This window comes from Kogia breviceps, chromosome 8 (assembly GCF_026419965.1).
Source record: "Kogia breviceps isolate mKogBre1 chromosome 8, mKogBre1 haplotype 1, whole genome shotgun sequence".
Lineage (NCBI taxonomy): Eukaryota > Metazoa > Chordata > Mammalia > Artiodactyla > Physeteridae > Kogia > Kogia breviceps.
The window spans coordinates 32,867,517-32,880,495 of record NC_081317.1 but is presented as its reverse complement, the minus strand read 5'-3'; the positions used below and the strand labels follow the sequence as shown (position 1 = coordinate 32,880,495).

The following is a 12,979-nucleotide window of genomic DNA, read 5'->3' as shown; positions in this document are numbered from 1 at the left end:
CAGTTACATACAGAATTTCTCTCAATTTGTCAAGGGCTAAAATTTTTGTCATAGTCTCTGGTGAGGTCTACTGTCCTTTGCATGGCTCTGGATTGCTTGGTTTTTAACCAGCAGATCCAAAAGGTGCTGGGCAGACTCAGCAGTGATAAATACATAAGTAAGCAGACTAATATGCAAATAATTTTGTTTTCAATACAGGAAACACAATAATTCTAAAGCTGGTTGTCAGGCATTTCCTTCCTTTTTGTTATATCTCTCCAAATGGCTGTTGCCATCATTTCTGTAGTAAAATTCATGAGACCTCTGCAGGTGGCACTGAAGGACACAAAAGGAGAGGCTTCTCTGAACACCACCGACCACAAGTGCTTCAGGTCCTCGCAGACCATTTTGTGGCCTCTGCATTTCCTTGAGAAACAGGAGGGTCTCTTCAGATAGGTGGGTCAAGAGTTTTAGTATGCAACAGAATTATCCAGGATGCGTGTTAAAATGCATATTTTTGTGACCCACCTCCAGAGACTCAACAGGCCTAGTCCATGCCCCAGGACTGCATTTTTGCAGACTCCAAGGTGGTTTGGTGCAGTTCTCCACTACACCAGAAAACAGTCCTAGTGCCTAGGGCTGCTTTCCTTAACGGTCATCTAGTAAAGCAGCCGTGAGACTGCGCACTCACGGCCCCGCAGTATAATTACTGAGGCTACTATCGTTGGATTTGGTTAACCCCTGGTGAAATGCACTTACGTCTTGTGTACAGTGAACACCGACAAAGGCTGTGTAACAAAGCCCAGTCAGGACGCACAACACCCTCCTCTCTGTGCCCCTCCCAGTCAGTCCCCATCCCGGAGGCCACAGAATAGTCGTGTCCACCACCGTCGCCCTAGTTGCGTCAAGGACGCAGCGCGTCGCCGCCACGCCACGGAGTCGCACAGCCTACCATGGCACAGACCAACGCTTGGTCTGGTGGTCGTGACTTGGAACCCACGCGGCCAATCGGCGTCCGGCTTGTTGACGGGTGTCAAACGGCGGGCGCTGATTGGCCGGAGCAAATTAGGCCACTTCCTCTTAGCCTCATGCTTTCGGGGCGTTGCGTCAGCTCTAGACTCTTGACCGAGGCGTAGACACGGCTCATTTCGAGGTACTCAGGCTCGGAGGCCCCTCAGGTACGCCTGGTACTGCTCGCGGAGGCCCCTCAGGTCAACCTGTCCTGCACACGGGCCCCTCAGGTACGCCCCTTACTGCCCACTGGGATCCGCGGTCCCCTCCGGTACACAAGATTTTTGTTTGTTTGTTTATTTGGGGCTGTGGGTTAGTTACGTGCATATCCGTTTCCAAGGAAAATATTGGGAGGAGGTCTAAGTGGGACGAAAGAACTCAGAACCAGGTACCAATCCTGGCTTGGCTCTCGGGCCGAGGATTACAACCTTTACAATTTCCTCAGCTTCAGTCTGGTATCCTGGTTAACACTTGAACTGTTGTGTGGTTCTGAGAATTTGGTGTGATCGAGCTTACTGGAGTTCAGAAGGTGGACGAAATTACTTGGAAGTCTAGGTATTCATAAGAACAAATCAAGTCTTAGGCTCCCACGAATGGGCATTTATTGCTGGGTGCCTGGGATTAGAGGGAAGTCCCCCGTCCTCGGCTCTTACACAGTCTAATAATACTGTATTCCAAGTGCACAGAGGAGGAAGACAGTTCCTAAGTGGGATTTGGAGGTGGGAGAAGGAGAAAGCTTCTCAGGAACTGCAGTGGGTTTGAAGCCTTGAAGATAAGTAGGAACTTGGGGATGTGGTGCAGGGGACTGTAGTATAATGTATAGAAGGATTTTAAAGTGTGTGTGATTCAGGAGATGGGGAGTTGTTGTAGTCACTACAGCTTCGTGTGAGGAACAAGTGGAAGATGATGCTTGGCTTCCAGCCTTATGAATTTGTGGTTTCCTTCTTGAGTGAAGTGGTGTTTGAAATGAATCCAGAAGAGAAGTTTTTTTATTAGGTTTGACAGTATTACTTTTAAATTCATTCAGGTGTTGCAGAGAGGTCAGGAAGTATGAAACTAGAGGCAAAGCAATTGTTTTAGGGATTTCTAAGTAATACGATGAACTTTTACAAAGTAAATATCAGTAAAATGGTGGATAGTATATCTTCTTCATAAGTGATTAGAGAGTGAATTATAGGGAAGAGAAGGCAGCTAAATGCAGATTGCACTCTTAAATGTTTTTGGAAAGATGATATAGTGACTGGGCAAAGGCAATAGAGTAGAATTTGTGGACAAAGGAGTAATGATAATAATTTCCATAGATGACATGTGATTGCTCTGATAGCCATTATTTCACTTAACGTTAAATTAGCATTGTATTTACAAACTTTATTTTACAGGTGGCAGAATTGAGGTTTAAAGGTTGAGTAACTTTTCCTATAAGTCACATACTAAGTTGTGGCACCCAAACTGTCAAATTCCAAAGCCAAACCTCTTAACCATTATCCTTGCCAAGAGGAGCCCCCGGAGTGGGATATTGGAAAGGCAGGTGGGGGGAAATATCACTGATGGAAACTAAGGATGCTGACAAAGGGATTTGTTCAAACTTTTTGAGCACTACCATGTGTAAGCACATGGTAAGATAGAGGTTAGATAGTAAAATGCTTTTGCCAGCAATAAGTTTACAGTTGAGTTGGAGAGACATGGGCATGCAATACAAATAAACCATAATGTGTAGGAGAGGAGCAGATTTCGGGGAGGGGGATATTAGTTTTGTAGAAAAGGGATTGGTGGGCTTCCCTGGTGATGCAGTGGTTGAGAGTCCGCCTGCCGATGCAAGGGACGCGGGTTCGTGCCCTGGTTCGGGAAGATCCCACATGCCGCGGAGTGCCTAGGCCTGTGAGCCATGGCCACTGAGCCTGCGCGTCCGGAGCCAGTGCTCCGCAACGGGAGAGGCCACAACAGTGAAGAGGCCCGCGTACGGCAAAAAAAAAAAAAAAAAAAAAGGGATTGGTAAATCCCCATAGAGCAGAGTCCATTTAAGCTAAGTAGTGCTAGAGTATTTGGAGAAAGGGCCTGAACGCAAAGCAGTATGTCAGCAAAGCAGTTTTGTTTCTCAGCAGTGTCAAGAAAGTGATGTAGTTGGAGCTTGAGTTTTGAAAGAGTAAAGGCCAGGAGTAGTAATTGTGGGTAAGATCATGCTGCCCCACTGAAAAGTCTGTACAGAAACCACTGGGAGTGAGGAACCATTGCATTTTTCTTTTTTAAATACAGAAGTGATACTTTCAGAACTTTTCTATTAGGAAGGTGGTGTGTAGGATGTATAGTATTTATTTTTCCCCTTATTTTTAAACTTTTTATGTAATACATACTCAAAAATAAAACAGAGTAATATGAAGTAAATAAAAATCTGTTCTTTCACGCCTTCCTCATCTAATCCTATTCTCTGGTGGTAGCCATTGTTAAGTTTGGTGGGTAGCCTTCTAAATTAAATACAGAATTACTTAAACATAGACTTAGTGTATTTTTAATCTCTTGAAAATATTATAATACACGTAGTATAAGTTGCTATAACTGTGACTTGCTGTTTTCTTTCTCAGTATGTATTCCTGCATGGTATTGATGTACCATAATTTATTTTAGTCTATTATCTATTCATGGATATTTAAGTTGTTTTCAGTATTTGTCTATAGAAATGCTTCAGTTGATATCTTTGTACATATTTTATACATTTGTGTAAGTAAATCTCTGGGTTATATGTTAATAGGGTCTGTGAAAAGGCTGGAGATGGACCCACCTCTTGGGTAAAATTTGACTTAATGTAACAAGTTATGAAGACCTGAGAATGAGAAAGAGGGAATAGAGAAATAGACTTAGAAGTCAGACCCACATGACCCACATGATCAACTGGATGTGGGGATCATCTGGTAGTATTAAGGGTGACTCAGAAATTTCAGGTAATGGGAAGGAATAGTGGAACTACTAGTACAGTGGAATTAAAAATGGGAGCAAGTGTGGCAAGGAAGATCATGAGATTTATTTTAAACAAAAATGTTTTTGGTATACTTTTCCAAGATCTGTGGAGGTAAATACAAGTAAAGGTGAAGGAGGGTATCTAGAAATTGCTGAACAGGAAGTTGAGGCTAAAGAGGTCTGAAGGAGTCATGGAATAAGGAAGATAGTGGAGGCCTTGGATTATAGTTAAAGGGAAGAAGAGGAGGTTTCTTCCCTGAGCGTGACCTAGTAGGGTTAATCTCCCTCTTCTTTCTGCTCCCCCTTTCCCCCAAGAGCCCTGTGGTTACTGGATGCTGTTTTGCAGGTACAGCTCTCCAGTGGATGTGAGGGGCCAGAGCAATCCTGTGATTTATGCATGGGGGCTGTTTCTCCTCAGCAGCCACCATAGCCCGGTCACTGATACATGGCTCTTCCTGGAATAGTCTATACCATTACATGGGTCTTTGTGTTTGGCCTAATAATGCAGTGGTTCTTAATCTTTGGGGGGAGTAGAGGCTCTCTAGAAAATTTTATAAAAGTTAAAAGCCATCTTCACAGAAAGCTTAAATCTCGTTTTCTCAAAAAAAAAAGTTCAGATAGATATTCCAGAATAATCGTCAGAACAGTTTAAGAGAATACTTAAATTTTGATGTGCATGCTCATCCCCTAGGATCTTGTTAAAAAGCAGGTTCAGACTCCTCAGTCCAAGGGGGGATTGGTGAGTCTGCTGTAATCAACTTCCATAGATGCTGGCAATCATAGGACCAGCCTTGACAAGCATTAGGGGGTGACAGAAATAAATATGTTGATATCTAAAGATCTTCAAATGTAACCCCTTACGTTTCAATTGGCCTCTAGTAAGGTTGTAACTGAACCAGTAGGACTCCTACTAAATCAGTAAATGCACAAACACCTCTCTCCATCCTTCAAAGGCTGGAAATTATAATAAGAACTGAAGATCCAAAATGCCTTTCAACTTCCGTTTAATAACATTTAATGGCACACTCTAATCAGAAATGGATAGTTGAGTTAAATGGCTCACCTGTTCTTTCCTTATTTTTTTCCTATATAAAACTCAAAGGTACGCTCACATCTCAAAAATAAATGACAGGGGGACAAAAGGAAAGACACTACTTGTAACAAACTTTAAAAAATGTTTTTTTCTGATGTTAAAAGTGTTTATGAAACAGATCACTCATTTCCATGTGTGACTCAGACCTCAGTGGCAAAAATCTCATTTTTTATAGCTATTTCTCTTATGTGCAAAATCAATATCCTTTTAACTTTTTATCCCTTGTCTTGGCTGCTAGGAAGCTCACAGTCATATTTTGAATCAGTGTTGCTAATTGATAAAAGCATAGGAGCTGCATGATTTAAATTTTCCCTGATCTTGAATTTCCATATAATTTTTAGATTCCCTAATTTTATTTTTAATCAGTGTGTGTATTTGCCATTTCATGGTTAATCTTTTGGTTAGTCTCTTCACATTCTCTGTCAAATAAAATAGAATAGAAATGAGTTAACATAGTAAGGACTATATTTGTCTTTGAAATTCCATAATTTCTAGCATTACTTTATATACATAAATTTATTTTTTATTTGTTTTTTATTAAAAAAAAATTTTTGATCGCATGGGAATTACTGTACTTAGGCTTTGATGTTTTCAGAATTGGTTGAGGTATGTAAGTCTCTTTGCTCCTAGAGTCAGTTATCCCAGACTGTTACAGTTCTTGTATTCTTAAGGTTTTCCACCTTCTCTGTTGTTTTCTCGTTATTAGCAAGTCTGTCCCCTTCTAATCTGATATTGGCTTGGAAATCTGGTCACCAACCTTATTGGAATTATAAAGTGAGAATAAATAGGCTTTGAGGAGGAATGGGTTCGAGGATGCTCACTAGATAGTTAAGCCCCCGACTGATCAAGTGTTTCTGAAAGAGGTTATTAACAAACTTCTGAAAAAAGATATTTTAAGACTTCTCTCACCAGGAACTAAATCAGAGAGATGTAGAGTTTGTCTTTTACAAAAATCACGAGTAAGCAACAAAAGTGATAAAATGTAAAATTAGAATGAGCCAGGAATTATTTGAATGTGATTCTCATCTTTTTAGCTTTAAAATTTTTTTAGGTTTTTCCTGTTTTCCTCAGAAAGATTAGGTTGATTCAACAGAAGTGCTTTCTGTCCTGTGAATGTAGGTAAGAATTTTTACCTACTTTGAGATTTATTTTTTCAGATTATTAATGAATTTTTAGTATCATTAGACAGAATTGCCAAGATTTTCTTTTCTTTTTTTTTTTAAGTGTGTTGTCTGCAATTACTAAATGTTATACTGTAGTTGTAAAATAAGTGAAGAGTGTGAATTGGACACAAATTCTGAAATAAATTTAAAGGTACCATATATTTCTACTTCATACCATATATAGAAATAACTCAAGATGGATCAGTGGCCTAAATATAAGAGCTAAAACTTCACAACCTTGTTATCTGTAGTGGTTTCTTAGCTATGACACCAAAAGTTGAAGTAGCGAAACCAATAAATAAACAGGACTTCACCAGAATTATAAAAATGTTTGTGCTTCAAAGAATATACCATGAAGAAAACAAGAAACAAGCCACGGAATGGGAAAAAATTTTTGCAAATCCTATAACTGATAAGGGGATTTTATCTAGAATATAAAGAACTCTTACAACTCAACAGTAAAAAGACAACCCAATTAAACAATGGGCAAAGGATAAATAGACGTTTCTCCAAAGAAAGTATGAAATGGCCAGTAAGCTCAACATCACTAATCATTAGGGAAATGAAAATCAAAACCACAATGAGATACCATGTTATACCCACTAGGATTTCCTATAATCCAAAGATAGACGATAAGGAGTGAGGATGTAGAAAAACTGGAATCTCATTCTCTGTGGGGAGAATGTAAAATGACAGAGCAGCTTTGGAAAACATTTTGGCAGTTTCTCAAAAAGTTAAACACAGTTACCAGCAGTTGTACTCCTAGGTGTTTACTTAAAGAGCTGAAAACACATGTCCACATAAAAACTTATACATGAATATTCATAGCAGCTCTGTCCAAAAGTGGAAACAATGCTAATGTCCATTAAATGATGAATGGATAAACAAAAAGTGGCATATCCATATGATGAAATATTATTCAGCCATAAAAAGCAATGAAGTATGACTACATATCACAACATGGATGAACCTCGAAAATATAATTCTAAGTAAAGCCAGATGCAATAGGCTGTATATACATAATTTGATTTATGTGAAATGTCCGGAATAGGAAAATCTAGAGAGGCACAAAGCAGATTAATGGTCTCCAGGAGGCTGGGGAAGAGGAGAATAGAGAGTGACGGCTAATGTGTACAAGTTCTTGGAGGGCAGAAGAGGGAGTGGTGAAGAAAATGTTCTGGAATTAGTGAGTGGTGGTGGTTGCCCAACCTTGTGAATATACTTTTTAAAAAAAAAAGGTAAAAATAAATTGTACACTTCAATTTTTTTAATATTTATTTGGCTGCGCCAGGTCTTAGTTGCAGCATGCGGGACCTTTGTTGCGGCACGTGGGATCTTTTTTTAGTTGTGGCATGCGGGATCTAGTTCCCTGACCAGGGATTGAACCCAGGACCCCTGCATTGGGAGTGCAGTCTTAGCCCCTGGACCACCAGGGAAGTCCCATATTATATACTTTAAAAGGGTGAACTTTAAATGGTATGTGAACTTTACCTTAAAAAAAAGGGAATTTTTTTTAAGTACCAGGTAGTATCATGGCTAATGATAGGTACATTTATTTTAATGTATGGTACTCTGTTATTCCTAGACTTCTCTTTTGAGAATAATAAATTTGATTTCTCTTGCAGTAACAAAATGGTTCAACAAGTTCCAGAAAACATCAATTTTCCTGCTGAAGAAGATAAAATCTTGCAGTTTTGGTCCGACTTTAATTGTTTTCAGGAATGCTTAAAGCAATCAAAACATAGGCCAAAGTATGTGAATTTCTTTGGTAAAGGTAGAGTCTTTAAGAATAAGAGGTCTTCCGAATAGAGTTTATATATCACTCTCTTCCTTTCCACTTTTCTCATTATCACTACCCTCATTTAAGCATTTAGACTAGTAATGTATGTAATAGCCTCCTATTGGGATGCTTCCTGCCTCTAGTCTTCATTCACCTTAAGATCAGTCCTTTCTTTAATTACTGTTTTCATCATGTGTCTCCTGTGCTCAGAAACTTTATCATAGGTGTTTGTTACCCTATTTTATAGATAACTCAGGATCAGGATGAATAATTTCCCTTATATCATGGAACTAATTAATGAAGGATGGATGGTCCAATACAGGTCTCTCCAACTCTGTCATAATTAGCTTTTTTAAAGGCAGGGCCTCCAGTAGATATCTAATCAGTTATGTCTGAGTTTCCTAGTCTCGCAGCTTTTCTTCTCCCCAAAGGCACTACAGTTACAGGAGCTATCTATAGAAAAACGCTATCCTAAATTTTTGCTGTCTGTTTTAAACTAACAACGTATTTTTATTACCTCTTAGATTTACCTTCTATGATGGGCCTCCTTTTGCAACTGGACTGCCTCACTATGGACATATACTTGCAGGGACAATTAAAGATATAGTTACAAGATATGCTCACCAGAGTGGGCTTCACGTTGACAGAAGATTTGGATGGGATTGTCATGGTTTACCTGTGGTATGTTTGAGTCACCAGCCTTATAATGTTTTGATTTTTTAATAAGCATTAGATTTAATTAGATAGTATGTTAAAGTATGAATTTTTGCTATAATAAGAATTTCTTCATTTTTATAATACTATTTATAGTTCGTTTTCTCTGTAGATTTTCTGAGAACTAATTCTTTTTAATCTATTTTATTTTCTATTTTGTTGAATTGCATTTGTTTCATAGGGCAGGGATGTTAACAATCTTATTGCAAATTTTCAGGAATATGAAATTGATAAGACACTGGGAATCAGAGGACCAGAGGATGTAGCCAAATTGGGGATTGCTGAATATAACAGTCAGTGCCGAGCAATTGTGATGCGATATTCTACTGAGTGGAAGGTATTTTTGGTTATTTTAAGTAGAATGAAAAAAAAACTCTAGCTTTTAAATGGGGGTTGAAATGTTTTATGGTTCCTTGTGCTTTTTATGATATGTGCCCAAAAGTGTAACAAAAGAGGGGTTGATAATCCTCTTTAAAGGAGTTTTTAGGTTCCATCTTCAACTCCATTACTTAAACTGTTAGCTTAAACTGAGCCCTCTCTTTTCTGATTTCTGTGTGCTTGATTGGTCTTCCATGTTTAATCTCCTACCTACCCACAGTATATGACAGGAATCATGCTGTCCTACCAAATAGATTAACTTGAATGTTGGCAATTAAAAAATTCAGATGTTAAAAACAATTCACATTTGTACCCATTGTTTTATATTGACTCCCATCTTGCCCACTGCTTCTCTTAGTAATAGAGCTCCCACAACTGGTGCATTTTAGTAACCGTCTGGTGCCGGCAGAGCTCTTGTCCTCTCTATTCTGATGTGCTTAGGAACAAAGGTCCTCAACTCCCACTTTCCTCTGTGGCTCTCAGATTAATATATATGTTCAACTTAAAAACATGTCTGGCTTTTATTTTTTTCCATCTTTACTATCTTACCACTTTGACTGTCAAATTTGCTATTCTTCAGAATTCCCTATTCTGCCAGTGGTATCAGTCTTCCAGACTTCAAACTTTAATCATCATGACCGATTCAAATGTCAAATCCTATCAAGCCTTTCTTAGTATCTCTTATCTAGACATTTCTTCTCATGCCTACAACCTAGTCTCTCACCCACCATTGTCTTTATTTCTATAAGAATCTATCAATTGGTCTCTTGCTCATGTTTCTTCCACTTAGCCTACCAAGTTATTTCTCTCAAGACTGTTCATTGTACTCTTCCTGCTCAAAACTTATCTTCTTTGTTGAATGAAATCTGATTTCATCAACCTAAAAATCAAAGCTCCTCAATTTTCTCCTAACCAGCTTTCTTTAATCTACCTTTCTTGCCTGGTCACCAGTAGGGGAAAATCCTGATGATTATAACATGCATATGGGCTCTTCCCCCCACCCCCCCAAAAAAATGGTATGAAAAGCCTCTATACCCATCACCCACTTCCCAAAAGCTCAAAAGCTAACACCTTTCATAACTATAGTATAATTATCAAAAGCAGGATTAACATTGATACAATATTATACAACTTATTCAGATTTAACCAGTTGTTCCACTGATTTTTATTTTTGATGCAAGATCCAATCTAGGAGCATAGATTGCATTTAGTTGTCATACCTCCTCAGTCTCCTTCAATCTGGAACATTCCCTCAGTGTTTGTCTTTCATGACCTTGTCACTTTTAAAGAATACAGACCAGTTATTTTGTAAGAAGTCCCTCAATGTCTGATGTTTCCTTATGATTCAGTTTAGGTTATACATTTTTGGCAAGAATTCCTCAGAAGTAACATCATCCCCTTCTCAGTCTATCATATCAGAAGGCCTATGATGCTGATAAGTCTCATTGGTGTTGTTCACTTTGTTCACTAAGGTGATTCTGTCAGGTTTCTCCATTGTAAAGTTGCAGTTTTTCCTTTGTAATTAGTAAGTACCCTGTTTCTTATCATACTATGACTCAGTAATTTTAGCAACCATTGATGATTCGTGCCAGCAGCAGTTAGACTTGTGGTGTTTGCCAAGTGGTAGTTTTGGTAGACTTTTATAAAAGAATGTTAATACTTGTAAATAACATTCCCTGCATATAGGATGAATGCCAAGAAAACTTGTTCTTAACCTTACAAAGTGTGTTGTTTACAGTATACAATTACTTGAACCATTGATTGTTTTTCCAAAATTATCATATGTAGTGATAATAGAAGTAAAACAATTGCTATACAATAACAAATACCATTGTCTAAAAATTCTAATATTCACATTTTTTAAGTCTACTATTACCAGACTTGGCCGATGGATTGACTTTGACAATGACTACAAAACTCTCTATCCACAGTTCATGGAATCTGTCTGGTAAGTTTATTTGAAGTTGAAATATAATGACTATTTTGTTATATTAGTTAGTAGAGATGCTCTAGCATGAATCCGCTTGTTTTCAGATCCACAATTATCTGAAATCTTTGGGGATGGATTTGTTTTATTTCTGTTTTTAAAGACTTAATTTTTCTGTGAACCTAAAAATGCTCTAAAAAAAAAAAAAGAGGAAGATATACAGATTTCCCATGTACGTGGTGCCTCCACACATACATAGCCTCCTCCATTAGCAACATCCCCCACCAGAGTGGTACATTTGTTACAATTCATGAACCTACCTTGACAGATCATAATCACCCAAAGTCCAGAGTTTACATAAGGGTTCACTCTTGTTATGCATTCTGTGGATTTGGACAAATAAATGTATGATGACATATATCCATAATTTTAGAATTATGCATTGCTCTATAATTCCACTATAATCCACCTATTCGTCCCTTCCACCCCTAGGTTTTTTTGAATTCAGTAAATTTTGGATTCTAGAAAGGTATTAGGTTATCCATGTGTCCTGTAGTATATAATGGCCCTAGCTGAATGAGCAGCAACCTGTAATCCATTTAATTAGTATTTCTATACCAGAACTTATAACTCTTCACACTAAGTAAAATAAATGAAGAATATAAATGGCCTGATGTGAATTCAAGGTTTTTTTGTCAATTAATTAGTACTCATTTTTAGGAAAATTAGGTTTCAGAAATGGCATTGTTTGTTTGAAGGAATTAAGTCTAAGAGATGTGTACTTGAATTTTTTACTAAGAAAAGTTGTATATGCAGTCACTGTTTCATGAGTTTCAAAATGAATTTTGCTTCCTTTTACTATTATAAGACAACTGTTGCAATGCCAGTCTTTTTTTTTAATCTATTTTATTTATTTTTGGCTGCATTGGGTCTTTGTTGCTGCGTGTGGGCTTTGTCTAGTTGCAGTGAGTGGGGGCTACTCTTCGTTGTGGTGTGCAGGCTTCTCATTGCTGTGGCATCTCTTGTTGCAGAGCACAGGCTCTAGGCATGCGGGCTCAGTAGTTGTGGCACACGGGCTTAGTTGTTCCACGGCATGTGGGATCTTCCCGGACCAGGGCTCGAACCCATGTCCCCTGCATTGGCAGGCAGATTTTTTTTTTTTTTTTTTTTTTGGCAGGCAGATTCTTAACCACTGCACTACCAGGGAAGCCCAATGCCAGTCTTGATAGGTGATTTAACCTGAGCCTCCTACAATAGTCTGAGAATCATGTATCATTAATGGGCAAATAGTTATTATGGTTACAAAATGACCTATGTACGTAACTCAGGCCTTGAGGGAGTCCTACTTTTGTTAAATTATGCATGATTACAGGTGAGTTGCAAAGCTCTTTCATAGGATACATATTTTTGTGCTGCACTGTAGGTGCTTGTGCCTCTTACTGTCGTCCTATCTACCTGATTACATTTTTGTTAGTCAAGGTTTGTTGCACATGCTTGGCACATGCCTTTGCCTTTGAGGAGCTAGACACCGTGGGACAGTTCTCAGACCCTCTGACTGATGTGCCCCTGTGGGTGCATCTCCAGACCCATGTACCCAAGGGTGAGAGCTGATTAAACTCTCTGATATGGCAGAAACTTTGGACAGGAGGGCTTCCCCTTTTACTGAGTAGTTGGAGTTCTCATGATTAGGGCATTCTAAAAAGCTGGGTTTCTCTTAAACTTCTAAAAAAGAAGGTACTCTTTATGCTCTAGATCAGGACAGTTTAGCACTTAAATGTGTTTAGTACGACCAAGAAACTGAATTTCTAATTTTAATAAATTTAAATGCGCACATGTGGCTAGTGCTACCATGTTGGGCAATATATCTCTACATCAGACTTCTTAATTTACATAAAACATACTTGAATCGGGGGAAAACCGTTTTCAAAGCCTCTTGCTATTAGAATGTTAGTTATTCCTGAGGAACATCTTGGCATATAAAT

The 12,979-nt window shown here is 38.4% G+C and overlaps 1 protein-coding gene and 1 non-coding gene across 3 annotated transcripts in view; both read left to right on the top strand.

Annotated features, from left to right (window-relative positions):
• Positions 1-1,019: 1,019 nt before the first annotated feature.
• The window catches only part of IARS1 (isoleucyl-tRNA synthetase 1), an 86,696-nt gene continuing 74,736 nt past the window's right edge, over positions 1,020-12,979 (top strand). Inside the window, exons 1-5 of one of the 2 annotated variants that reach the window (XM_059072397.2) lie at positions 1,020-1,220; positions 7,824-7,949; positions 8,503-8,659; positions 8,910-9,029; positions 10,936-11,018. In XM_059072397.2, coding sequence (XP_058928380.1) covers positions 7,831-7,949; positions 8,503-8,659; positions 8,910-9,029; positions 10,936-11,018 — 479 coding nt within the window. In that variant the 5' untranslated portion in view covers positions 1,020-1,220; positions 7,824-7,830. The remainder of the gene's footprint in view (positions 1,221-7,823; positions 7,950-8,502; positions 8,660-8,909; positions 9,030-10,935; positions 11,019-12,979) is intronic. The other variant, XM_067041113.1, reaches the window with a different exon arrangement.
• Positions 4,259-4,391, top strand: LOC131762068 (small nucleolar RNA SNORA84). The gene has a single exon (XR_009337150.1). It is a non-coding gene; the product is annotated as a small nucleolar RNA SNORA84 (small nucleolar RNA).